This window comes from Heptranchias perlo, chromosome 2 (assembly GCF_035084215.1).
Source record: "Heptranchias perlo isolate sHepPer1 chromosome 2, sHepPer1.hap1, whole genome shotgun sequence".
Taxonomy (NCBI): domain Eukaryota; kingdom Metazoa; phylum Chordata; class Chondrichthyes; order Hexanchiformes; family Hexanchidae; genus Heptranchias; species Heptranchias perlo.
This window is the reverse complement of record NC_090326.1, coordinates 123,535,462-123,562,859: the sequence shown is the minus strand read 5'-3', so window position 1 is coordinate 123,562,859 and position 27,398 is coordinate 123,535,462. Positions and strand designations below refer to the sequence as shown.

At 42.4% G+C, this 27,398-nt stretch overlaps 1 protein-coding gene across 5 annotated transcripts in view; it reads right to left on the bottom strand.

The window, feature by feature from the left end:
• The window catches only part of adam22 (ADAM metallopeptidase domain 22), a 370,054-nt gene that overhangs the window by 19,953 nt on the left and 322,703 nt on the right, over positions 1 to 27,398 (bottom strand). For 4 of the 5 annotated variants that reach the window (XR_010967372.1, XM_068007033.1, XM_068007024.1 and 1 more), the window contains exons 25-28: positions 18,702 to 18,792; positions 12,800 to 12,910; positions 11,059 to 11,159; positions 8,421 to 8,487 (exon numbers count right to left, since the gene is read on the bottom strand). Coding sequence is in view for 4 of the 5 variants with exons in the window: in XM_068007033.1 (XP_067863134.1) it covers positions 8,421 to 8,487; positions 11,059 to 11,159; positions 12,800 to 12,910; positions 18,702 to 18,792 (370 nt within the window). In the remaining variant the exon portion in view is untranslated. The remainder of the gene's footprint in view (positions 1 to 8,420; positions 8,488 to 11,058; positions 11,160 to 12,799; positions 12,911 to 18,701; positions 18,793 to 27,398) is intronic. The other variant, XM_068007043.1, reaches the window with a different exon arrangement.

Genomic DNA, 27,398 nt, shown 5'->3' with positions numbered 1-27,398 from the left:
ATTATTTTTTTTTTATTCGTTCACAGGATGTGGGCGTCGCTGGCAAGGCCAGCATTTATTGCCCATCCCTAATTGCCCTCGAGAAGGTGGTGGTGAGCCGCCTTCTTGAACCGCTGCAGTCCATGTGGTGACGGTTCTCCCACAGTGCTGTATTCTTATTATGACTTTTCGTAGCGAGATTTTACAACTGAGTGGCTTGCTAGGCCATTAAGAATCAACCACATTGCTGTGGGTCTGGAGACCGGGTAAGGACGGCAGGTTTCTTTCCCTAAAGGACATTAGTGAACCAGATGGGTTTTTACGACAATCCGGTAGTTTCATGGCCATCATTACTGATACTAGTATTTTAATTCCAGATTTTATTTAATTAATTGAATTTAATTAATTAAATTTAAATTCACCAGCTGCTGTGGCGGGATTTGAACTCATGACTCTGGATTTTAGTCCAGGCCTCTGGATTACTAGTCCAGTAACATAACCACTATGCTAGGCACAGAATATAAGAGCAGGGAGGTTATGCTAGAACTGTATAAAATACTGGTTAGGCCACAGCTTGAGTACTATGTACAGTTCTGGTCACCACATTACAGGAAAGATGTGATTGCACTAGAGAGGGTACAGAGGAGATTTAGGAGGATGTTGCCAGGGCTGGGTTGTTTTCTTAGGAACAAAAGGAGGCTGAGGGGAGATTTAATTGAGGTGTATAAAATTATGATGGGACTAGATAGAGTGGATAGGGAGGACCTATTTCCCTTAGCAGAGGGGTCAGTGACCAGGGGGCTTAGATTTAAAGTAATTGGTAGAAGGATTAGAGGGGAGCTGATGAGAAATTTTTTCACCCAGAAGGTGGTGGGGGTCTGGAACACACTGCCTGAAAGGGTGGGAGGCAGAAACCCTCAACTCATTTAAAAAGTACTTCGATGTGCACTTGAAGTGCCGTAACCTACAGGGCTACGGACCAAGTGCTGGAAAGTGGGATTAAACTGGATAGCTCATTTTCGGCTGGCACTGGCATGTTGGGCTGAATGGCCTCCTTCTGTGCCGTAACTTTCTATGATTCAGGCGGGCACCCTGGATGACAACAGGATGCCCTAACCAATGTGGCGCGCAGTGCACTTCCAATGCGGACTGAGCAAGTGCACGTCGCACACAACATGGGCCCTGCAGTGCCCGCTTTTTTTGCCCGAGAAACTGGAGCTGTGCTATCGAATTTCTAGGCCACTGCGATTTATTCCATGAGCCTCTTGTAGTCATTTCCAATTCACATATAAAGTACAGAATCATATACATCATTCCATTATGCAACAGCAACCTCATTTGCATTCTGGTTAGAGGTTTCAACATCAAGCAAATAAACCACTGCTTAATTGGCTCGTGCACAAAGAACTGTTCAGATGAAAATAATTGTGATGTGTTGCGTCACTAAATTCCTGGCTATATAAACCACCTAACTCTACATCATTGTATCATTACTAAAACTACAAAAGTTCATCAAAAAAAGCAGCACATCATAAAATACACCAAAGCAAATGGTTACTGACATAAAACAAAGCTTCTTATTTTGAAGCAGTGTTGTAAGGTACAACACCAACAGCTGATGAGCAATTTATTACAAGTATTTTGTGCTTCTATTAAGTTTTTAGAACCTCAAATATTTTTTCAACTTTGAAAGGCTTATTTAATCAATTAATGAAGATGTGAAGTTGAAATATAAGAGGATTCAACAGCTTAGTTAGAGTTTAAAGATGTATTCTCAATAAATAATGTATCTTCAAATGAGGGTCTCCTCCACATATCATGGACCAAGTCCCAAAGGAAAAAAATCATTCATCTACCCCATTAAACAACATGTCATGACACAAAAATCTACCCAGCATATATAAATTATCTATTGCTTGTTGATTTATACCAGAATGAAATGAAATAAACACAATCCAGTGTCCATATTACAAACCAGGATAAAAACTCACCCCAGTAAACTGGGTCTCAAAGCCTCTTCATACATGGCTTGTGTAGGTATAAGCTGTAAAGTTACTCCCGAGGGGAGTTTGGAGGTAAAGCAGCAACAGTGACAACTTTCTTGCTGAACACAGCAAACCACACAGGGCAACTGCTATGACATAACATCACACCGAACTATACACAGGCATCTAAATTCTACACTATTGTAAAAAAATACTGTAATCCCGTTTACACCAAACAATATGGAGAGATCTTGCATTCTACATTGCACTTTACAAAGGGATTGTAATCCCTTCAAAGCAAACTATATACAGGGATCCAATTTGTAATCTGCTGCCTTGTACAGAAGAACTGCATCCATGCTAATCTCTAAATAGTGATTTCAATTGGTTCACATTAGACTTACAGATGTTCTTTCCTCAAATAGGATACTCAGTGTGTGTTACCAAACTGTTACTGGACCCAATCAGTGCCCCCTTACACCACTCACGCAAACCTGCTTCCTCTACAGCTCACTGGTTTGAGTCTAGTACCAAAACCATTGGCAGCAATAGAATACTTTCTGCTGATTTTAATAGTGGCTTTACTTTTATAGGGCTCAATTGTGAAATGGTGGTGGGTTGACAGCTGGTGGGGTGGGTGAAGATGCGCGTGGCAAACCCGAATAAAAAAAAACTTACCGTTTCCGACACGATCCAATGTAATTGATGGTGATTAAAGTTCTTTCCGGGTTTCGCGCCTGGCAGACAGCCTGATTGACAGGCTGGCTGCCGACAGGAGCTGCAACGCCGGTGGGGGCGGGGGGTAGAGAGAGAGAGCAAGACGTCATCCAGCGTTGGAACGGAAGATTGGGGGGGGGGAGGGAGAGGGGAAGATCGGGGGGACGGGGGAGATCGGGGTGGGGGGAACGGGGAAGGGGACATCTGAGAGGGAGACATCGGACATCAGACCAGGGGGGAAAGGTAGGTTGATTTTGTGTTTTAACTTTGTGCAATGGTTTGTTATTTAATTTATTTTGTTTCTTTTTGCCTGATCCAGCCCTTCACCAGACATGAATCACAAGCCGTGGGAAAGCCGCCCAGGTAAGTTAAAAATCGTTCTAACTACCTAATATGTTACAAGTAAAGTGCCTTAAGTTCCTCAATTTGGTACATTTGGCTCTTTAACTATCATCCCACCGGCTTTAATTGCCGGCGGGACTTCCGGATTCGGGACCCCCACGTGCACACAGGTAAGTCTGTGGGGAACTCGGAAGTCAGCGGGTTCGAACTGGCTTCCGAACCCGCTCTGCATTTCTGCAATTTTTGCAGCCCCCCCCCACCACCCCCAAAATTTACATTTAAAATTGAGCCCATAGTTTCAGTTTGCTGAGGCCTCAGAACGACTGTGCACTTGTGATGAAGGTGGGGGCAAAAAGCAGAGTTGGCGAGAATGGTCCCAGAATGGGCTGTGGACCAGATGCCACTGGGTGTAGGGAGCAGCAGTGGCAGCGAACATGCTAAACTGCAGGGGCAGGAGAAGAGGGGGCTGCAGCAGCATAAACTTGATTGGTCTCGCAGCAGTGCCTGTTGGCCAGTGGCTAAGATGAACAACATTAAAGAGCATGGCAGGCTAGAAGGGAAGCCCGTTAGAAAGGCCAAAACATGAGGGCGAAGGCAGAGCATAGGAACATAAGGGCATAGGATCCACAGGCATAACAGTTGAGAGCTACAGTGACCTTCACTGCCACAGGCAGTGCAGTGCATGCCCTGGTGCTGGGCTCCAATTCTTGCTGAAACAAGTGACACAGCTCACTCACTGCCTCCCTGCTGAAGCAGAGCCGCCCGACACACAGTGCTCCTCTGTCAGGTTCAGGTAAGATAGTTGGTTCCTGAAGGCATGCTGTAAGGCTTCCTGCGGCCTCCCCTCATTCTCCCTCTTCTACCACCCTCTCTAGGTCTGTGCAGTCATCCTTGCTGCTGCCACTCTTCTTCCTCATTTGGCAGCCTCAAAGGCAACCCAAGCAGCATTCCCATCTTCCACAACTGTGCTGAAGCCAATCCTGAAAAAGACAGCGCACCTCCCAAAACGCACTCTCCAAAACTAGTGAGCAGCAAAAGACCAGCCGAAACAACCACAAAAATGGCCCAAAAGCAAACCAGAGACTAATCTTAACGGAGGCAAGGATCCCTTTAAACATAGCCTGCTTCCCGACTGTCATTGCCATGTTTTGCTGGGCGGTGTTAGGGACTGACAAACCAGGCACTCCCAGACACCAATTTCACAAAATTATATCCTTATTTTAACTAGGTCAGCTTTTGTTTTGGGTAGCTGCCAGGGATACCTGAAGAGTGCCTGAATCAATATGGGTTGGACATACATCTGGTGCCGTTTGGGCACGGGATGTTGCACTGCTAAATTGGTCATTTGGTTTAATTTAACACCCCAAAAAACAGGCGAAACAGGGTCCAATTTCTCTCCCAGTAACTCATATGGTGAAAAATACTGCTTCAGGCTAATAACAATTCAGCACCAGAAAAATCAGCCTCAATTACTTCTTCTCCAAGCTAGTAACTGCAACCACTCCATTCTTCTCCATTCATCACCACTTACTACTTAAAAAAAAAACTTACTTTTGTAAGAAAATATTCCTTTGCCACTAGCTGCAATGCAATGTCCCCTCTTTTCAAGTATTTTTCCAATTTTCCACTCCTGAAGGACAAATTTCTTCTCTCCCCAATGCTTTCTCCTCAACCATGCTTCCCCCTGCCCCTCATGCTTGCTGCTCCTCTCTTACTGGAACTTCCTGCTCATGGTGAACAATGCTTCTCTCTTTGTCACCAATGGGAGCAGAGTCATCTCCCTGACATTTTCCACCCGACTATGCTCCTCCCACTCAGCACACAACGCTCCTCTTTTGGCCAGGGCTTCTTGCTCCTCACCACTCTCGACAGCTACACCAGTACTAGTTCAGCTAATGACAGAGTGGATAACATAAATACTCACACCACAGGCCTTTTACAGTACGGGGGTAAGAGGTGCACTTCAGCAACAGAAGGGCTGCTTGCAGCTTACTAGATGTCACACTCAAATACTGGCCAGGGCTTTCCTCAGAGCTGTTCCTGCTTACACTACACTTCCGGTGAAGTTACAATGGCTGAGCAGGAGCAGCTCCAAGGAAATTCCTGGGCATTGTGGCTATCTTCAAGTCTTCCTAACATCCTTCCAGGATCTTCAGATTTATGAGCCGGGGCGAACACACTGGGCGATCTGCATCTTGGCAGCCTTTCATTACCGGGCCTCACCCTGATCTCAAAAGGTCCTCCTGCTTTCCTTGAAGCTCATCAACAAGAATAGTGATGTTATGGTCAGGAAACCTGTGTTGGGATCAACATGAACAGCTCTCACTTGAGCATTCTGGTTTCCTCACTGCAGTTCAGAAATACTTAAAAAAAAACTGCTTCTGCTGGATGCGATTATTAAATTCATGAGTCATAAATCCGATCAGAGGAAACCCAGATGCATTAGACAGCTTGAATGACAGGTGATACACACAAAGAGGATGAGGAATGAGTGAGCTGCAATAATTATTTTTTAAGGAGGTAAAGTATATTTTGTTGCATCTTTATTGAGGCCAAGCGGGTCATAGAAACATAGAAAATAGGAGCAGGAGTAGGCCATTCGGCCCTTCGAGCCTGCTCCGCCATTCAATGTGATCATAGCTGATCCTCTATCTCAATACCATATTCCCGCACTCTCCCCATACCCCTTGATGCCTTTTGTGTCTAGAAATCTATTTAGCTCCTTCTTAAATATATTCAATGACTTGTCCTCCACGGCCTTCTGTGGTACAGAATTCCACAGGTTCACCACCCTCTGAGTGAAGAAATTTCTCCTCATCTCAGTCCTAAATGTCCTACCCCGTATCCTGAGACTGTGACCCCTCGTTCTAGACCCCCCAGCCAGGGGAAACATCCTCCCTGCATCCAGTCTGTCTAGCCCTGTCAGAATTTTATACATTTCAATGAGATCCCCTCTCATTCTTCTAAACTCGAGTGAATACAGGCCGAGTCTACCCAACCTTTCTTCGTACGACAGTCCTGTCATCCCAGGAATCAGTCTGGTGAACCTTCGCTGCACTCCCTCTATGGCAAGTATATTCTTTCTTAGGTAAGGAGGCCAAAACTGCACACAATACTCCAGGTGTGGTCTCATCAAGGCCCTGTATAACTGCAGTAAGACATCCTTGCTCCTATACTCAAATCCTCTTGCAATGAAGGTCAACATACTATTTGCCTTCCTAACTGCTTGCTGCACCTGCATATTTGCTTTCAGTGACTTGTGTACAAGGACACCCAGGTCCCTTTGTACATCAACATTTCCCAATCCATCACCATTTAAATAATACACTACCTTTCTGTTTTTCCTTCCGAAGTGGATAACTTCACATTTATCCACATTATACTCCATCTGCCATGTATTTGCCCACTCACTCAACTTGTCTAAATCGCCTTGAAACCTCTTTGCATCCTCCTCACAACTCACAATCCCACCTAGTTTTGTGTCGTCAGCATACTTAGAAATACTACATTTGGTTCCCTCATCCAAATCATTGATATGTATTGTGAATAGCTGGGGCCCAAGCACTGATCCCTGCAGTACCACACTAGTCACCGCCTGCCACCCCGAAAAAGACCCATTTATTCCTACTCTCCGTTTCCTGTCTGTTAACCAATTTTCAATCCATTCCAGTATATTACCCCCAATCCCATGTGCTTTAATTTTGCACACTAACCTCTTATGTGGGACTTTATCAAAGGCCTTATGAAAATCCAAATACACCACATCCACTGGTTCTCCCTTATCTATTCTACCAGTTACATCCTCAAAAAACTCCAGTAGGTTTGTCAAACACGATTTCCTTTTCATAAATCCATGTTGACTTTGTCTAATCCCACAGGTCTTTTCCTGCTCGGTGTGCTCATTAACAGTGGTTAATTGCAACTTCATTGAATGGATGCCTTACTCAGCAGATTGTTTAGTTTTGTACTTAATTACATAATGGGAAGTATTGGATGGGTTGTTCTCTCAAAATTGATTGAAATAACTACCCTCATGGCCTCTCTGTCATAACCTAGAAGACCCCACCCATTATATTGCACAAACGTAAAAGGTTAATTTGCGCAGAATTTGGGCAAAAGTTACAGCTTCAATTAAAAATATAAGTACCATTTAACTTGCTCTTGATTGTTAACCAAATTATGTTGAATTAAAGCTATGGTCACTATTATGGTATTGGATGGAGGCAATGATGCCATCTCCCCCAGTAATTATCATGCATTCTCCTGGTTCATTCTTACAATGCTGCACAGTGAACAGATGTTTTTCTTTCTGTAGCTGAGAACTTAGTGGTCACAATAGTAAAGACTGTCTGCTTGAAGAATCATAACCTGAACGGGGTCTGAAGGCTTCCCTCTCTGTAAAGTGCAGTTTTTGAATTATTTCTGAACTTTTTCTTCAACTACTATTTGATTACAGTTTAGGTAAACTTTGTATTTATTTAAACCACAAAACTAACCTTACAACTACTCTGGTGATCAATGGGTTAGAGGTTCTAATGAGTGCCGTAATCTCAAGAAAGAACAAACAGGAATTAAAACCCATCAAACATGGTGCTGGTAGAGAAAGTCAGTAATGTGCATTTTACAGAATCATAGAAACAGAGAATGGTTACAGCACAGGAGGCCGCCATTCGGCCCATCGAGCCCGTTCTGGCTCTCTGCAAGAGCAATCCAGTTAGTCCCATTCCCCTGCCCTTTCCCCATAGCCCTGCAAATTTTTTTCCTTCAAGTGTTTATCCAATTCCCTTTTGAAAGCCACGATTGAAACCGCCTCCACCACCCTTTCAGGCTTGTGCGTTCCAGATCATAACCACTCGCTGCGTACACGAGTTTTTCCTCATGTCGCCTTTGGTTCTTTTGCCAATTACCTTTAGCAGCAGTCATGTATGGAATTTAAAGGGACAAGTATGCATGCAAGCACACACATACATAGGCTTTATGAAGTTTAGGATTTGACCTATGACATGTGGAGAAGATTGAAAGCAGGGGAAGCATACTTTTTGCCAATTACTTCCAGTTTTCATGTGGAGAATATTCAAAAGAAGTGTAAAAACCAATCCACATTAATTCCAAGAGGAAATAATTTTTTTTCAATCAAACTACAAAATGTAGGGATATCACATTAACAAAATGAATTTTAATTTGAACAAAAATGATGCTTATAGCCTGTATAGTAATTATTCTAACCCTTCAAATGGACAATTTTAATTCCTCGTTCAAGTTACTTTTTAGTAAGAAAAAAATGGCGAAGGCAAATAGTTAGGAGTTCAATGAATTAATATCCTCTTGATCGGCAAGGCTTTATGCAGTGCTTACACAATATTATATATATATATATATTTAAAGTTCTGTACTCACTCTGTAGAATTAGAACGTGGTCTAAATTTCCTTCCTTTATTTTTCTTTCGGTTGGCTCCTAAATTCCCTGAAGAAAATAATTAGGAAAGATCAGAGAAGTTTGGAAACATTGTGAATGATATCAGCACAATTTTAAAATAATTCAGCGATGAAAAATTATTAAACATAAACATTACCTGGAAGGAAATACCTTCCCTCTTTCTGTTGTAATATCTTGAATGTAAAATGCTTCTACTACATATTTAAGGCAACAAATTGTGAGATGTTAGAATCATAGAGCACAGGAGGAGGCCATTTGGCCCATCGTGCCTGTGCCGGCTCTCTGGAAGAGCTGCCAATTAGTCCCACTCCCCTGCTCTTTTCCCTTAGCCCTGCAATTTTTTCCCCTTCAAGTATTGATCCAATTCCTTTTGAACGTTCTTCCACCTTTTAGAACACCACACTTCTATATTTTTCCCCCAGCAAGCATTGGCCTCAAAGTTGGAAGAGATTGCACTCAGTTAAAGTATGTGGTGGGTCAGTCAGTAAAAGGTGCTCATCACAGCAGCATACACGAGCATCCTTTCCAGTCCTGGATATCGATTCAGGCAACAATTAAAAATGTATGTGTTTTTTTTTTAAAAGGGTAGCTGATAATATCATAGTAGGACAGCACAGGAGGAAGCCATTCGGCCCATCGTATCTGTGTCAGTTCTTTGAAAGAGCTATCCAATTAGTCCCATTCTCCTGCTCTTTCTCCATAGCCCTGTAATTTTTTTCCCTTCAAGTATTTATCCAATTCCCTTTTGAAAGTTACTATTGAATCTGCTTTCACCACTCCTTCAGTGCATTCCAGATCATTACAACTCACTGCTTAAAAAAAAATTTCCTCATGTCGCCTCTGGCTCTTTTGCCGATCACCTTAAATCTGTGTCCTCTGGTTACTGACCCTTCTGCCACTGGAAACAGTTTCTCCTTGTTTATTCTATCAAAACCGTTCATGATTTTGAACACATCTATCAAATCTCCCCTTAACCATAACCTTCTCTGCTCTAAGGAGGACAACCCCAGTTTCTCCAGTCTCTCCACATAACTGAAGTCCCTCATCCCTGGTACCATTCTAGTAAATCTCTTCTGCACCCTCTTTATGGCCTTAACATCCTTCCTAAAGTGCGGTGCCCAGAACTGAATACTCCAGCTGCAGCCTGACCAGTGTTTGATAAAAGTTTAGCATAACTTCCTTGCTTTTGTACTCTATGCCTCTATTAATAAAGCCCGAGATCCCACATGCTTTTTTAACAACCTTCTCAACTTGTCCTGCCACTTTCAAAGATTTGTGTACATACACCCTCAGGTCTCTCTGTTCCTGCGCTCCCTTTAAAATGATACCATTTGGTTTATATTGCCTCTCCTCATTCTTCCTACCAAAATGTATCACTTTACACTTCTCTGCATTAAATTTCACCTGCCATGTATCTGCCCATTTTACCAGTGTGTCTATCGTCCACATTGTTTACTATATTTCTGAATTTTGAGTCATTTGCAAACTTTGAAATTATACCCTCTGTACCCAAGTCCAGGTCATTAATATCTATCAAAAAGAACAGTGGTGTCTGTTTCATTTTAATCTCTATAACTTTAGTGACACTTGTCCTTTAGTGTCTCTGCTATACCTAACCTGCTAGTGCAACTCCTTAGCTGCTTTGAATAATGCCAAAAAATTTGCACCGGCTGCATACCCTAAGCTCTCCAGTTTCCTTAATACTTGAACACCATCATGGGTGTGCAGCCATGCATTGTGTGTCAGCCTTGGCTCAGTGGTAGCACTCTCACCTGAGTCACAACACTGTAGATTAAAGGTCCACTCCCGAGAATTGGGCACATAATTTAGGCTTGACATTTCAGTGAGGTACTGAGGGAGTGCTGCACTGTCGGAGGATGAGACATTAACCCAAGGCCCCGTCTGCCCTCTCAAGTAGATGTAAAAGATCCCATGGCACTATTCAAAGTAGGGCAGAGGAGTTCTCCCCGGTGTCCTGGCCCAATTGAAATGTTTAATCGTGAGTTTAATCCAAACTACTTTAATTGCTTGACAGCCTTAAATCTAATCTAGATATGATGGGGTAATGGGCCTGCATCTGGCTGATGACATTTAATGTAGATAAATGTAATGCTATGCAAATGGGTAGGGCTAATGCCAATCATGCATATACCAGGCAGGGTTCCAAAGTCTGTTGCATGGGAAATAGATCTAGGTGTAATAGTGGACAAGTCTCTAAATGCTCATGACCAATGCCCAGAGACACTGGTGCACATAATCTTGATTGACACTTCAGTGCAGTACTGAGGGAGTGCTACACTATCAAAGCCTGTCTTTAAGGTAAGATGTTAAACTGAGTTCCCACTTACTCTCTCAGGTGGGTATAAAAGATCCCACTATTCAAAGAAAAGCAGGGGAGATTTCCTGGTGCCCCGTCTACCATTTATCTCTCCATCAATGCCACCAAAACAGATTATCTGCTCATTGTTATTAGTTGGGGGGGGGGGTGCTGTGTGCAAGTTGGCTGCTGCATTTTCCTACATTACAACACTGACTAGGCTTTGAATATAAATTCATATAATTCATTATATTATAAATATTTAAATAAATAATACTAACCCTGCCAGGAGTTACTGCGTGGTCTGCCATTTTCACAGACATCTGGAATATGTTTTTCATCTGGAATCCGTTCACTCCAGGAATGGGAGAGTCCATTTGATCTGAAATATTAAAAGTATACATGAGGTAATCCTCCATTTTGACCTTACAATGCGGTGCCTGATTACTGAGTTCAATTGTTCTCTGGAGTCTCAAAGGTAGTGTACTAAGATACCAAAACAGAGATGTTGCTGTATCTGTTTTAGTATATTACTGAGATCAAAAGTTAAATTAGGAAACTTGCATAATTTAGTTGAAGGAGCAGCCTTTGGAGTGAGAACCCTTGTGTGCTTACCTTGGTGCATGCAATTCATTACACTGTAGCTGATTCACAAGCAAGGAAAGAGGCCCTGATTGCGCGTGTGCAAAGTCGTGCAGTACTATGCACATCCACAATTTCCCCTTGTGTGCTCTGTATTACTGTTTGCAAGTGGTAATTTTGTTTTTAATACTAATGGCCTACTTTCATGGCCGTTTCAGGGTCTGTACAAGGGAGGAACAGATGTACAGCAGCACTCCTGAGGTAACTGTGCATGTCGCACGTGTTTTCCACGATTCATTAAATTCCTTTGAGTGGTCTCAACATCGTCTCCCTCCCAAATTTCCACATTTTTTTTCAAGAACGGATTGCAGCAGATTTATATTCAGACTTTCAAGATATGAGGGGAGGGTCTACTCTGCGAGCCCAGATACCTTCACCAATACACAATCCTCGCTAAATAGGATGGGTCCTGAAACAACCAATCAGCAATGACTGGGTGTACTCATGCATGGAGTGTAAGGGACCAATCGGGAGCAACAAAATGCAAAGTTCTGCCCCATGATGGAATGCAGAGCACTGACCAGGGAACCTGGTATGTGTTGTGTGGATACAGTGACTGGACATGCTGAGAGTGAGTCCAAAGCAAGCACAGAAAAAAAAAATACAAAAAGAAAATCACACACTAATAGCGGCCACTGCCATTTACTTACTGTTCCTCTGCTTGTTGTTCCTCTTCAGATTTTGTGCATTTTCTCTATCAACTATTTAGCGGTCTTCTTTCTAGATTCTCAGTTTTCTCTCCTTTGACCTTCAGATGGTTCTAATATAGTTTGTGCTACCCTGTAATCTGTAACCTGTACACTGCACTGCCAGAAAATAGATACTGCCAGTTTCCTTCCAATTAGCCCGTGAGCTCAAGAATTCAGTCTCCAAGATTCTGTGTGAATCCAAGAGACCTGGAAGAGCTGGCATCTTCTGCTGTCATTTGAGAGGAGGGAAGTTAACCTTGGAAAAGAAGAGGGAAGGGGTGACTAAACCACTTGGATCCCCTGCATACAAGCCTGAGGAGTTTTGTTGAGGGAAAAACTTTACAGATGCTACTCCTATAGTGAGTCTCATTCCAGCACAGCTTAATTATCATGTTGCTACCTTAAAAAGCAAAAAATAAGTAGGCAGAGAACCCCCATCCCATTCCAACTTGCCTTCCACCTTCCCTCAAGCTAGGTGCAGGTTTTCAGGTGCCTGCGTTAGAGCAGATAAAATTCAGGACTGGGCACAAAACCAGCTTTTGCATTAGCACCCTAAACACACAGGGGGAAATTGGGTTTAATTTTTTAAAGCTCAAGCTTTTATATAATGTGTGCTTTACTTTATTTGCTATGTAATGAACTCAATCTGCTTGTTGCTTGTAAAAGAATAGGTTGAAAGAGAAATGCAGACCTTTTCTTAGAACTAGATGCTGAATAGTTTGAGCTGACTCCAGGAGGTATGTCACTATAGAAAGAGTCAGCTTCCCCAGGCTTTTTGACATAGTCTCCTTGTGGCATTTGCCTACAAACAGTGAGAAGGTAGGAAAGAAGAGCCATCAAACCCGGAACAAGTACATCTAGAACTACCATACGTCATAACATTCTATCAAATAATTGTGTTCAAAATTCAAATTTGGTTGATGTTATGCTGCATGGTATCACAAGCAACATATTTAAAAGTACGCTATGTGGTAAATGAAAGCTGTAAATATAAAGTAGCAAATTGATTAGTCTGACAAGAGTAAACGTCAAGTGGCTAACAGGTAAATGTGAAAAACCTGGTGCTTGGCAGCCCAATAGTTCTAGAGGAATGTCAAACTCCCAACCCAGTGGGTTGTAAGCTTGCATTCCAGCCTTAACTGGCGTTCAGACGTGTCTGTTGTCATTTTGGCAGAGTTTTGTCAGTTCTTGCCCATCCTGGTAGGTGGAGCACACATAGCATGGAGCACTGAATCTCAGGGGAGAGGGAAGATTGGTAGGCCTGCTTGTGGCCCACAGAAGAACAATTCCCACAGCTGATCAGAGAGAGATACTGAAAGCCACCACTGAGAAGCCTGCACTCCAAGCTCTCTGCTCTCCCAGCTGGAAGAGGAAACCTGGAAAAAGAAGACTGCTACAGGGGAAGAGGAGGAGGAGGAGGCAATAAAATGGGGTAAAGCAAGGGTGTGGCGGGGAGGTAAGACGGATGATTAGTTATGAATTATCTGTCAGAATGAAAGACTTCAGTAAAATGCAGTTACATCTAAAAGGAAACACATAATAGTACTCAGTGGAGCCCTGAAATTAAACAAACATACCTTCTCTCTTGATAGTTTCTTTCAAACATGAAGCAGAGGGAGAAAGTACATAAAAAAAGAAAATCAAAGTGTGTTCATGACAAGAAATTAGTTCATGAACTGGAATGCTAATAAGTTATATTTCATGATGAATAATCATAAAGAACCATATGGAATACAAACATTTTTTCTTGCTTAACCAATCTTGCATTGCCTTACTTTGTAGCTAAATGTTTGCCACAGTTTTGCATATAAATTAGTGACTTAAATTCTCTACATAAAAGCCTAAGGCAGTGGATCTCCTCTAGAAACCTGAATCTGTCTTTATGGACACTGGTAATGGAAGCTTCCCTTGGGGATGAATGCCAGTCCAGGCCAGATTATCTTTCCCTATGGGAAAGTCTGCATCTCTGAAGTACATTTCCTGATAAGTGGACCAAAAAGCTATGTGCTCTCATCTATAAACTAGACTATTCCAGCCTTCAGTCTTAGCAGACTAGGAAGGTGAGGGATTAATTTGGGATATTGAAAGATATCCTTTATTTCAAATAAGGCAATGGTTATGCACATAGCTTTTTAATGCTGATATTATTTAAGTATATACCTGTTCTCCCCTCTCCAAAATTGGAATAATGACTATGTGTAATTATTTATGCCAGTTCAATATGTCAGTGACCCGTTATGAGTAGTTTAGTGGCACAGCACATTAGGGTAGTAATGTGATATAACACGGAATGGAAAAACTCAGGTTTGTGACTGGTTGTTCTTCTCATGCTGAATTGCTTCACCGGCATCTATGTTGTTTCAGTGCTTACAAAAGGGCATCTAACTTTGTGACACAAAGTAACATTAATACCGTCTTTGCTCCCTCCTTGCTGACATTCTGCAAACTCCATGTACCATAGCAAATGGACGGTATAGCATTCACACTAGGTGCATGCACAGAGCAAGGGAATTTTATAGAGACACAAGGGCGAATGTTATGAGTCGGCGCTGCCAGTGGGAAGCCTCGCCTGCTGGCAGTGCATATCTGACCATTCAAATTAATAGCCAGAAGATCATGGACAGTGCACACCTGATTTTCCAATTCGCCAGCTTGGACTTGTAAAATCACCCCCGTAAAGTAAACAGAATTCTTCCTATTGACCAAAGGGAAAATGATTTGCTTTTGAGGGGCAGAGAAAGTTGGAGGACAATTCAAACTGGATCACACTCTTCCACTGCCTTGTGTCTCACTCAAAAACAATATAGGCAAAGGCCTGACACTAGAGCCCCGATTCTAACCTAGCCTGCCAAGAATAGCTAATGACCCCTGACCCAGGACAATGGCTCGCTTCATGGCAGGGCCAGGCAGAAGTGGGAAAAGGAAACTCCAGCCCAATACATCTACTACGCATTTTGCCTGTCACACTTCAGTACACAAATTTCAGTGTCACACTTTCATCTCAGTGCCTCAAATTACATATTTTGTACAATAAAGTATTGACCAATCACATATCCAACAGGTAGGTACCAGAATAATCAACAAGTAGGAGCTATAATGAAAATCACCAATTATGAAGTTTAAAAAAAAACTATGAATCGACCTGACAATGTGGAAGATTTCCCTTGTGTGTCCTAACCACAACATACAGGTCAAATCTAACCCGGCTATTTATTGTCCTGTCCGCCTCTTCCCAATCATAGTGATGGAAGGAGTCATTAATAGTGTCATCAAGCGACACCTATCTCCAATAACCTGCTCTGTTCAGGTTTCACCAGAACCACTTGGCTCCAGACTACATTACAGTCTTGATTCAGACATGAATGCAAGAGCTGAGTGCCAAAGGAGAGGTGACAGTAGGTGCCCTCAACATCAAGGCAGCATGTGATCGAGCATGGCATCACGGAGCCTTAGCAAAACGGAGGTCCATGGAGGTCAAAGAGTAAACCCTCAAGAAGTTGGAATCATACCTGACACAATGGAGGATGGTTGTGGTTGTCGGGGGCCGATCAGTGCAGCACTAGGACGTCACTGCTAGGGTTCTTCAGGGCAGCGTCCTTTGCTTGACATTCTTCATAAGCTTTATCAATGACCTTCCTTCTGTCATTAGGTCAGGAGTTGGGAAGTTCACTGATGACTCCAGTGTGCAGCTCCATTTACAATCCTTTCGATAATGAAGCAGCCCATGCCAATGAGACTTTAATCGCTGAGTCCCTCAACCATCAACATCTTGGGGGTCATCATTAACCAGAATCTTATTTGTTCCAGCCATATAAAACACGGTGGCTCCAAGAGCAGGGTAGAGGCTGGATACTCTGTGACAAGTGACTCATCTCTTGACCGCGCCCCCCCAAAACCTTTGTATGGTCTACCAAGCTCAAGTCAGGAGTGTGATGGAATAATCACCACTCACCTGGATGGGTGCAGCTGTAACAACAATTAAGAAGCTTGACACCACCCAGGACAAAACGGTCTGCTTGATTGGTGCACCTGCCATAGGATTCAATATTTACCCCCTCCATCACTGATGTACTGTGGCTGCAGTATGTACTATCTACAGGATGCGCTGCAGCAACTCATCAAACTTACGTCGACAGCATCTGCATCCCCTTCGACTTCCACCACTTGGAAGGACAAGAGCAACACCATCATGGGAACACCATCACCCCCAAATTCCCCTCCCAGTCACACAATATCCTGGCTTGGATGTATGTAGAATAGAATCATAGAAAGATTACAGCACGGAAGGAGGCCAATCAGCCCATCGAGTCCGCACCTGCTCTATGCAAGAGCAATCCGGGCTAGTCTCACTCCCCCGCCCTATCCCCGTAGACCTGCAAATGTTTTCCTTTCAAGTGCTTATCCGGTTCTCTTTTGAAGGGCATGATTGAATCTGTCTCCACCGCCCCCTCGGGCAGTGCATTCCAGATCCTAACCACTCACTGTGTAAAAAAGTTTTTCTTCATGACACCTTTGGTTCTTTTGCCAATCACCTTAAATCTATGTCCTCTGGTTCTTGACCCTTCTGCCAATGGGAACAGTTTCTCTGTACCTACTCTGTCTAGACCCTTCATGATTTGGAATACCTCTATCAAATCTCTTTGCAACCGTCTCTGTACCAAGGAGAACAACCCCAGCTTCTCCAGTCTATCCACGTAACTAAAGTCCCTCATCCCTGAAATCATTCTAGTAAATCTCTTCTGCACCGTCTCTATGGCTTCACATCTTTCCTAAAGTGCGGTGCCCAGAACTGGGCACAATATTCCAGTTGTGGCCAAACCAGTGTTTCATAAAAGATTCATCATGACTTCCTTACTTTTGTACTCTATGCCTCTATTTATAAAGCCCAGGATCCCATATGCTTTTTTAACTGCTTTCTCAACCTGTCCTGCCACCTTCAAAGATTTGCGCACAAGTAGCCCCAGATCTCTCTGTTCCTGTACCCCTTTTAGATTTGTGCCCTCTAGTTTATATTGCCTCTCCTCGTTCTTCCTACCGAAATGTATTACTTTGCATGTTTCTGCATTAAATTTCATCTGCCACGTGTCCGCCCATGCCACCAGCCTGACTATTGCCTTTTGAAGTCTATCACTATCCTCCTCACTGTTTACTACCCTTCCAAGTTTTGTGTCATCTGCAAATTTTGAAATTGTGCCCTGTATACCCAAGTCCAAGTCATTAATGTATATCAAGAAAAACAGTGGTCCTAGCACCGATCCCTGGGGAACACCACTGTACACCTCCCTCCAGTCCAAAAAATAACCGGTCAAACAACCGGTCACCACTACTCTCTTTTTCCTGTCCCTTAGCCAATTCTGTATCCATGTTGCTACTGCCCCCTTTATTCTTGATGATAAGCCTACCGTGCGGCACTTTATCAAACGCCTTTTGAAAGTCCATATACACATCAACTGCATTGCCCTCATCTACCCTCTCTGTTACTTCATCAAAAAACTATATCAGGTTAGTAAAACACGATTTACCTTTAACAAATCCCTCTGGCTTTCCCTAATCAATCCACCCTCGTCCAAGTGACTGTTGATTCTGTCCCGGATTATCGTTTCTAAAAGTTTCCCTCCACTGAGGTTAAACTTATTGGCCTATAGTTGCTGGGTTTATCCTTACACGTGTAACATTTGCAATTCCCCAGTCCTCTGGCACCACCACTGTGTCTACGGATGTTTGGAAGATTATGGCCATTACCTCCGCAATTTCCACCCTTACTTCCCTCAGCAACCTAGGATGAATCCCATCCGGACCGGGTGACTTATCTACGTTAAGTACAGCTACATCACTGTACCTTCATCGTTGCCGGGCCAACACCATTGTAGGAGCACCATCACAAGGATCGCAGTGGTTCAAGGAGAAGACCCACCACCACCTTCTAAGGACAACTAGAAATAGGCAATAAATCCAGTCCTGCCAATGTCGCTCACATCCCAAGAACATTTTTTTTTAAATGGGCAGGTAGCAACAGCTACCAATAAAAGATAGGAGAAGCTTGGAGAAACTCTAAAAACTTGAGTCACCAGATTGGATATTCCCACTTGGAAACTTCTAGATGTAGCAATGGAAATAAAAATCGGGAAAAATGTAAAGCGGGCTGCTGAATCACTGTCACCCGTTTTACACTATCGCACAGAGTCAAAATTACACCCGGTGATACGTGAAACATTATTTAACTTCATACTGTACAAATTCACCTTACAAACCAGAATAAAATGGGGTTGTTTTCTGGGTTTGTGCTGCTGGCAGAGAATATCACCAACCGGCCATGCTGATTGGGCAATCATTGATTTCCTAATATGTGTGGCTGGTGGGTGAGGTGCCCTACCAATAGGATGAACTCAGACAACTCGCTCCCAAGTGCTTCATTTAGCCCAATGAAGGTAGCAAAATTTATACTGTTCGTAAGTGTAATACCATTAGAAATATTCTGACAGTATAAATTCTAGTGCAATAGGTTGGCTTAAACATCATTTTGTTTTAAGATATTTTAGAAATGAACTCAAAAAAGTCAGGCTGTAATGCAAGGGCAAAGTTTTGATACTCACTTGTAAAACCATGCTGCAACCCCCAAGACCAGAGCTGCCATCAGGATGGTTCCTGCGATGGCACCTATAATAATATTGGTTCTAACTGATCCTGTGACAATGGGAGAGGAACACAACCAATTAATCTCCTGAGAAACCAGTATGTAACCATTTCAAATTGATTTGTATGCTTCATTTCATGTCAAAGTATTACACATTGTCATTCCCTCCAGTCCTTAATACATTACGAATACATAGATGTATATACAGGATTTCTGCCAATCTTACGTCAAAGTTACACCAGCCAAATCAGGAGAACCTCCCGTGAAATTCCTGGTGTTAATACGATTCAATTAGTTTCACGAGGCCACTCTGTTCCACCAGTCTATTAGAGAATTAAATACTATTTACTGGTGTCAGCCATGGCTCAGTGGTAACCCTCTAGCCTCTGAGTTGTGGGTTCAAATTCGACTCCAGAGATTTGAGCACAAATTCTAGGCTGTGACCCTAGTGAAGTACTGAGAGTGTTACATTGTTGGAGGTGCTGTCTTTCGGAAGAGAAGTTAAACCTCATGTGGACGTAAAAGATCCCATGGCACTATTTCCAAGGAGAGCAGGGGAGTTCTCCCCAGTGTCCTGGCCAATATTTATCTCTCAACCAACATCACTTAAAAAACAAATGATCTGGTTATTATCACACTGCGGTTTATAGGACCTTGCTGTGCACAGATTGGCTGCTGCATTTCCTGCATTACAACTGTGACTACACTTCAAAAGTACTTAATTGGCTGTAAAGCACTTTGGGACACCCCGAGGTTGTGAAAGGCGCTATATCTTTTTTTTCCCTTTTTACCCGCTTGAGGATTTCCTGATTAAATTTTCAATGGTGTTAAAACGTGACTATTTGTAGATTGATACTGAGAGGTGACCCGATAGAGGTCATTAAATTATGAAGGGGTTTGATAGAGTGGACGTAGAAGACATGCTTCCACTTATGGGGGAGTCCAAAACTAAGAGCCATAGATATAAGACAATCACTAATAAATCCAAGAAGTAATTCAGGAGAAACTTTACTCAGAGTCGTGAGAATGTAGAACTCGCTACTACATGGAGTGGCAGGGGTGATTAGCATAGATACATTTAAGGGGAAGCTAGATAAGTACATGAGGGAGAAAGGAATAGACGGATATCATAGAATCATAGAAGTTACAACATGGAAACAGGCCCTTCGGCCCAACATGTCCATGTCGCCCAGTTTATACCACTAAGCTAGTCCCAATTTCCTGCACTATGTTGATAAGCTGAGATGAAGAAAGGCAGGAGGAGGCTCATGTGCAGCAAAAACACCGGCATAGACCTGTTGGGCCAAATGGCCTGTTTTTGTGCTATGTAATATGCTGAACAATTCTTAACTTTAGCAGTTTAACTATGTAAAGCAACAAAATTAGTAATGTTTTAAAAACAACTAAGGGTCGCCCAAAATATTGATTTTCAAACTCAGACAAGTCTATTTTAAATGTATATTTAAGAAAATATCGGGCTTACATGAACCACTTATATTTATTTATGACTATATCAATCTTAAGTAGAGGGCTCACAGAAAGTGCACTATGCAGCTACTGCATAGTTCAAATTCCTTTAAATTATCAAATTCCTGACAATTAATGAGACCCACTAACTGCCACTTTAAAAGAACACAAAGGATTTGCAAGTTTCAGATCCTCAAAGATCACAGGAATTAAGAGAACCAGAGACTACAAATTTCAAAACAGGTTCTTTCTTCATAATTACATTAAATTATTAAAAAGTACTGAATCACCAGCAAAAAAAAACATCTGTTTAAAAATACCATGAGTGAATCCACGTTCTTAAGATCTGCTTTATATGTTATCTAGATTTAAAATATTAAAAGCTTTCTGAATTCTGAAAAGGGCTCTGTCCCTGAAAGGACAACTCAACTTTAAAATACCAGTATATAATAGAACAAAAATGAAGTTGGGGACAAAAGAAGAAAAATGGCTCCTTACCAGTGATATCAAACTCCATGGGGTCTAAATTTTAACAACAATGAACCCAATTTATGGGCCTAAAACGGGTGCAATGATAATCAGTTTAGGTGGGCAGAGGCCTGTGCCCAATCTGCATGATCACTGTTAAATTGTTTGGGACCTTCTTTTTTTTAAAAAAAAGTGCTTTTCCTGATTCCACAAAACATCCGCAGCCCACCCTCGACCCCTTCCCGATGGTCTCCCCTCTAGATTTACCTGTGGGCTCCGGTGTGCGACGAAGGTGGTAAGGCCTCGACAGGGGAGCTGCATTGCAGCGTATAGTAAAACCAATCTAATACTACATACAATGTAATCTAATATTACATATGTTACAGCTGGTTTATCCACAGCTGTGGTGATAAGTAACTTTAAAATGAACTGCACAATAGATTTTGATGAGGCGCTCAAATTTTTTAAACTGTTCCTATTAATTTTCTCAGAGTTAAATCAATGTGATAATATACCACATTGTAAATTCAAATTTAACCAACCCTGGCCAATTCTATTGATTTTAAAATGTTCATTTCTGCTCATTGTAAACTGAATGTTGATATGAAACAATCTCTTTGAAAGTTAGGATGTTACACTTCTACCATTAGATTGTTTTTGAACAGGTAGGATAATTATTACTTCAACATGTACAAAAGCAGATGTTGTCAGTAGTTGTGTAACAATGGTTTACCGATGCTACGCTGTAACTCATGGCACAGTGTCAACATTAACTGAGGTTTTATAGGATTTCACTATAATAATGGTTATTTTACAGTAGAAAGAAGTTTTTATTACCTTAAACCTGATGGAACAGCATCAAGATTCAATAATCAAAAGATCGTACCTTTTCAATTTTCCTGCTGAATTACTTATAAAATGTACTGCATCTTTTACAGCAAATTCACCGCATTTCCTGAGAGACTAACTGAATGAGCCTGTTTATAAAACCTCACAATGAATACATGTACAGTAATTATATTTTATAATACTAGTTGGATATGGGTGTTTGTAGAATATGTAAGCTTTAATACAAATTAGAAATGGGCACAATGTGCAACATATTCTCAATCAAAATGCGAGAGATGTTTTATTAAATTCTCTTTTTGTCTTTCTGGATTATAAGTGATGTATTTATGAAAGAGCTCAGTCTTAATGAGTCACCTTCCTCTGGCAAAATGTAATTACATTCTGATCGTTTCTGCTCTTCCAATTAGCCAAGTTATTATGTTAATAAAACCATTTCTTATCTGCCTAAACCAGCTAAGGCCACAGTTATTTTACTGCAATCATTGTGCATAATCTGTTGGACAAAGCAGCATCAATTGCGATTTTCTTGTCTCTCCAGCAGCAACTCCTTCCGGTCCCTTGTAGAAGCCATCTATTTGTTACTTTTGTGAATCCTCCTTTCCAAAACTTTTTTTTAAAATTGCAGCTTTAGTTGCCAGTTCTCCAAATGAGAAAGCTGACCTTTTGGTTTATTTTATCTGCTCCATTTCTAATTCAGTGATCGTGGCAAAGAATCTCCTTCCCTTGACCCAATCATTATAACCAAAATCAAGCTTCATCCTTGCCAGGTCTGTCAGATTATCTCATCTCTGGACTCAAACAAGACTTCTAGCCTTGACTGGTATTCCTCCCACTGTCCTCCAAACGTAACCCTGTTAAACTCCATCTCTTCAATCTGTTTTACATCCATTGTGTTCATAAGGTTAGAATTTAATTTTGGCTGCCCGACATAAACAGGGTGGCAGGGGCCTGAAAATAGCCTACTGCCCCATTTACACTGGTGTCCTGGCCACCGCCACCTTCAAAGGGGCCTCCTGCTGGGCAGCCAAAGTGCCTGCGTGTTTCAGGCGGTAGGTCCTTTTATTATTCAAATTGGGGTCCTACGCCATACACAGGACCCTGACTGCCATTTTAGGACAGATGTGGGTAGGCTGTGTGCTGTTCACGCTCCTTCCAGTTTCAGCTGGTGATTGCGAACAGAGTGGAAACTTGAGAATTTGGTGAGAGGGAGAATTAGATGTAGAGGGGGAAGGACAGTGAATAGAGAGGAAGAGCTCTGAGAGCAGCCAAGGAGGGAACTGAAGCGGCAGAGGCAAATAAATAAAAGTCGGGGATTGAAGGCCTAAACTCACTTAGAGCAGTGGAGGTGGTAAATCTTCAGGATAAATTCAGTGGGATCAAAACAAGATCAAGGGTTGACGTCACAGGACAGCAGGTTGATTGGTGAGTATTTCTATTTTTTTTCTCTCTAAGTTAGGGCAGGGGTTTAACTAAGAGCTTAAATCAATAACTTAAACTACATAAATTAATTAGTTAATAAAACTAAGACTAGCGAGAGAATAAAAACTCTTAATAAAGTAAATAAATAAATTCTGGTACGACAAGCGATGGCAGGGCAGGAGGTGTGTCATAACTGCAGGATGTGGGAGTTTGTGGAAAGCAGCGTGATCCCAGGCAACCACGTCTGCAGTAAGTGTCTGCAGCTCAAGGAACTTTGGCTCAGAACTGTTGAGCTGGAGTCTGAGCTGCAGACATTGCGATACATCAGGGAGGGGGAGAGTTATTTGGACACTTTTTTTCCAGGAGGCAGTCACACCCCTTAGGTTAGGTAGTAGTTTAGATTCGTTCAGGAGGATGTGACTGCGAGTCAGGCAGTTATGGGGACCCAAGATGTAGTGATGGAGGAGCCTCAACCTTTGACCTTGTCCAACAGGTACGAGATACTTGACACATGTATGGATGAAATCAATGACTGCAGGGAGGATGGGCAAACTGACCACGGCACTGAGGTACAAGGAGCCATTCCAGTGGGGGGAGTAAAAAGAAATATGGTAGGGGATAGTATAATCAGACACTGTTCTCTGCAGCCACAACTGCGAGTCCTGAAGGCTGTGTTGCCTGCCCAGTGCCAGGGTTAAGGACATCTCCTCGCAGCTGGAAAAGAACCTGGAGCATGAGGGGGAGGATCCAGTTGTTGTGGTCCACGTAGGAACCAACGACATAGGTAGAACTAAGAATGAGGTTCTGCTGAGACAGTTTGAGTAGCTAGGGTCTAAATTAATAAGCAGAACCTCAAAACGTATTAATCTCTGGATTACTACCTGAGCCACGTGCAAATTGGCATCGGGACAAACAGATCAGAGAGTTAAATGCTTGGCTCAAAGAGTCCTGTGGGAGACAGGGGTTTCGATTCATGGGGCACTGGCACCAGTACTGGAGAAAGAAGGAGCTGTTCCATTGGGATGGGCTCCACTTAAACTGGGCTGGGACCAGTGTCCTGGCGAATCGAATAACTAGGGCTGCAGATAGGGCTTTAAACTAAAAAGGAGGGGGGGAGGGGTCAGGTGAGGAGAAATTTATAAATCTAATGAGAAAAGGTTTGGCAACAGAGCAGTGTAGTGATTTGGGTAAAGATAAGCAGAGTGTGGCAGGAAGGGACAGAGAGTTTACCAATAATAGAGCATCAACAAGTAAGGTCAAAGTAGGAAAAAATGTTAGAAAGTCAAAATTAAAGACTCTTTATCTGAATGCATGGACCATTCGTAACAAGATAGATGAATCAGTCGCACAAATAGAGATAAATGGGTTTGACCTAATAGCCACCACAGAGCCACGGTTGCAAAATGACCAAGTCTGGGAACTAAATATTCCAGGGCTTAGAAAAGATAGGCAGAATGGAAAAAGAGGGGGTGTAGCCCTGATACTAAAGGATGATATAAGGACAGTGGTGAGAAAGGATCTTGGCTTGGAAGATCAGGAAGTAGAATCAGTATGGGTGGAAATTAGAAATAACAAGGGTCAGAAAACAATGGTGGGAGTAGTTTATAGGCCCCCAAATAGTAGCTATATCATTGGACAGAGTATTAATCATGAAATAATAGGAGCTTGTAACAAAGGTAATGCAATAATCATGGGGGACTTTAATCTTCATATAGACTGGGCAAATCAAATTGGCAAAGGTAGTTTGGAGGATGAGTCCATGGAATGCATTCGAGATGGTTTCCTAGAGCAATATGTCATAGATCCAACTAGGGAAAAGGATATTTTAGGTCTTGTATTGTGTAATGAGTCAGAATGAATTAGTAATCTCACAGTAAAGGATCCTCCAGGGAAGAGTGATAATAATATGATGAATTTCACATTAAGTTTGAGAGTGACATACTTAAGTCCGAAACTAGAGTCTTAAACTTAAGTAAAGCCAATTACACAGGTATGAGGGGCGAGTTGTCAAAGGTAGATTAGGAAACTAAATTAAGGGGGGTATGACAGTTGAAAAGCAATGGCAATCATTTAAACAAATATTTTGATATTCTCAACAAATATACATTCCATTGAGTAATAAAAACTCCACGGGAAAAGTGATCCACCCATGGCTAACTAAAGAAGCTAAGGATAGTATTAGATTAAAAGAAGAGGCCTATAATGCTGCCAAGAAGGATAGTCAGCTTGAGGATTGGGAGAGTTTTAGAAACCAGCAAAGGACGACCAAAAAACTGATAAAAAAGGAGAAAATAGAATATGAAAGTAAACTAGCAAGAAATATAAAAATGGATTGTAAGAGCTTCTACAAGTATGTAAAAAGGAAGAGAGTAGCAAAAGTAAATGTTGATCTGCTAGAGGCTGAGACAGGAGAAATTATAATGCAGAATCAGGAAGCGGCAGTGACGTTAAACAAATATTTTGTACCTGTCTTCACAGTAGAAGACACAAAAAGCATACCAGAAATAGTGGGGAACCAAGAGGCTAATATCAGTGGAGGAAAAAGTACTTGAGAAACTAACGGGACTAAAAGCCGATAAATCCCCTGGACCTGATGGCCTACATCCTTGGGTTCTAAAAGAGGTGGGTGCAGAGATAGTGGATGCACTGGTTGTGATCTTCCAAAATTCCCTAGATTCTGGAATGGTCCCCAATGTTACACCGCTATTCAAGAAAGGAGGGAGAGAGAAAATAGGGAACTACGGGTCAGTTAGCCTGAGGTCAGTCATTGGGAAAATGCTGGAATCCATTATTAAGGAAGTAGTAACAGGGCACTTAGAACATCATAATATGATTAGGCAATGTCAACATGGTTTTTTGAAAGGGAAATCATGTTTGACAAATTTATTAGAGTTTTTTTGAGGATGTAACTAGCAGGGTAGGTAAAGGGGAACCAGTGGATGTAGTATATTTGGATTTTCAAAAGGCATTCGATAAGGTGTCACATAAAAGGTTGTTACGCAAGATAAGGGCTCATGAGGTTGGTGGTAATATATTAGCATGGATAGAGGATTGGTTAATGGACAGAAAACAGAGAGTAGGGATAATGGGTCATTTTCAGGTTGGCAGACTGTAACTAGTGGGGTACTGCAAGGATCGGTGCTTGGGCCTCATCTATTTACAATCTGTATTAATGACTTGGATGAAGGGACCGAGTGCAATGTATTCAAGTTTGCTGACAAAACAAAGCTAGGTGGGAAAGTAAGCTGTGAGGAGGACACAAAGAGTCTGCAAAGGGATATAGACAGGTAAAGTGAGTGGGTAAGAAGGTGGCAGATGGAGTATAATGTGGGGAAATGTGAGGTTATTCACTTTGGTAGGAAGAATAGAAAAACAGAATAAGTAGTGGGAAAATATTAAATGTTAGTGTCCGGAGAGATTTGGGTGTCCTGGTACAAGAAACTCAAAAAGTTATCATGCAGGTACAGCAGGCAATTAGGAAGACAAAAGGCATGTTGGCCTTTATTGCAAGGGGGTTGGCCTACAAGAGTAAGGAAGTCTTACTACGACTGTACAGGGCTTTGGTGAGACCTCACCTGAAGTACTGCGTAGAGTTTTGGTCTCCTTATCTAAGGAAGGCTATACTTGCCTTAGAGGCGGTGCAATGAAGGTTCACTAGATTAATTCCTGGGATGAGAGGGTAGTTCTACGATGAGAGAGTGAGTAGAATGGGCCGATACTCTCTGGAATTTAGAAGAATGAGAGGTGATCTCATTGAAACATATAAAGATTCCGAGATGGCTTGACAGGGTAGATGCTGAGAGGTTGTTTTCCCTGGCTGGAGAGGCTAGAACTAGAGGGCATAGTCGCAGGATAAAGTGTCGGCCATTTAAGACTGAGATGAGGAGGAATTTCTTCACTCAGAGGGTTGTGGATCTTTGGAATTCTCTACCCCAGAGGGCTGTGGATGCTGAGTTGTTGAATATATTCAAGACTGACATCAATAGAATTTTAGACTATAGGGGAATCAAGGGATATGGGGATTGGGCAGGAAAGTGGAGTTGAGTTCGAAGATCAGCCATGATGTTACTGAATGGCGGAGCAGGCTCGAGGGGCCGTATGGCCTACTCCTGCTTCTATTTCTTATGCTCTTGGGTAAGTTTTTATTTATTTTTGGGGCCAGGAGGACTAGCAGTGCTCCTTTGGACTGCTCAAAAATAACCTGGGCCACTGTCAGTCCACACCCCCCCTCATGTGGACGGACCATCCCTGATTTACCTTTTGCAGGGCTAGGCCGGCCCAGAGCCGGCTGGCTTTCCTGGCGCACTCGTTTCCGCCCACAGCCCGCCAGGGGGATGGTAACGAGGCTGGCCCTCAAATTGGGCCGAGCCTCCTGTCAGCATTATTAGCCGGCCGGCCGATGCATTCCGCCAGTCGGCTACCCAATAGTCAAAATCTAACTCCTAGTAGTTAT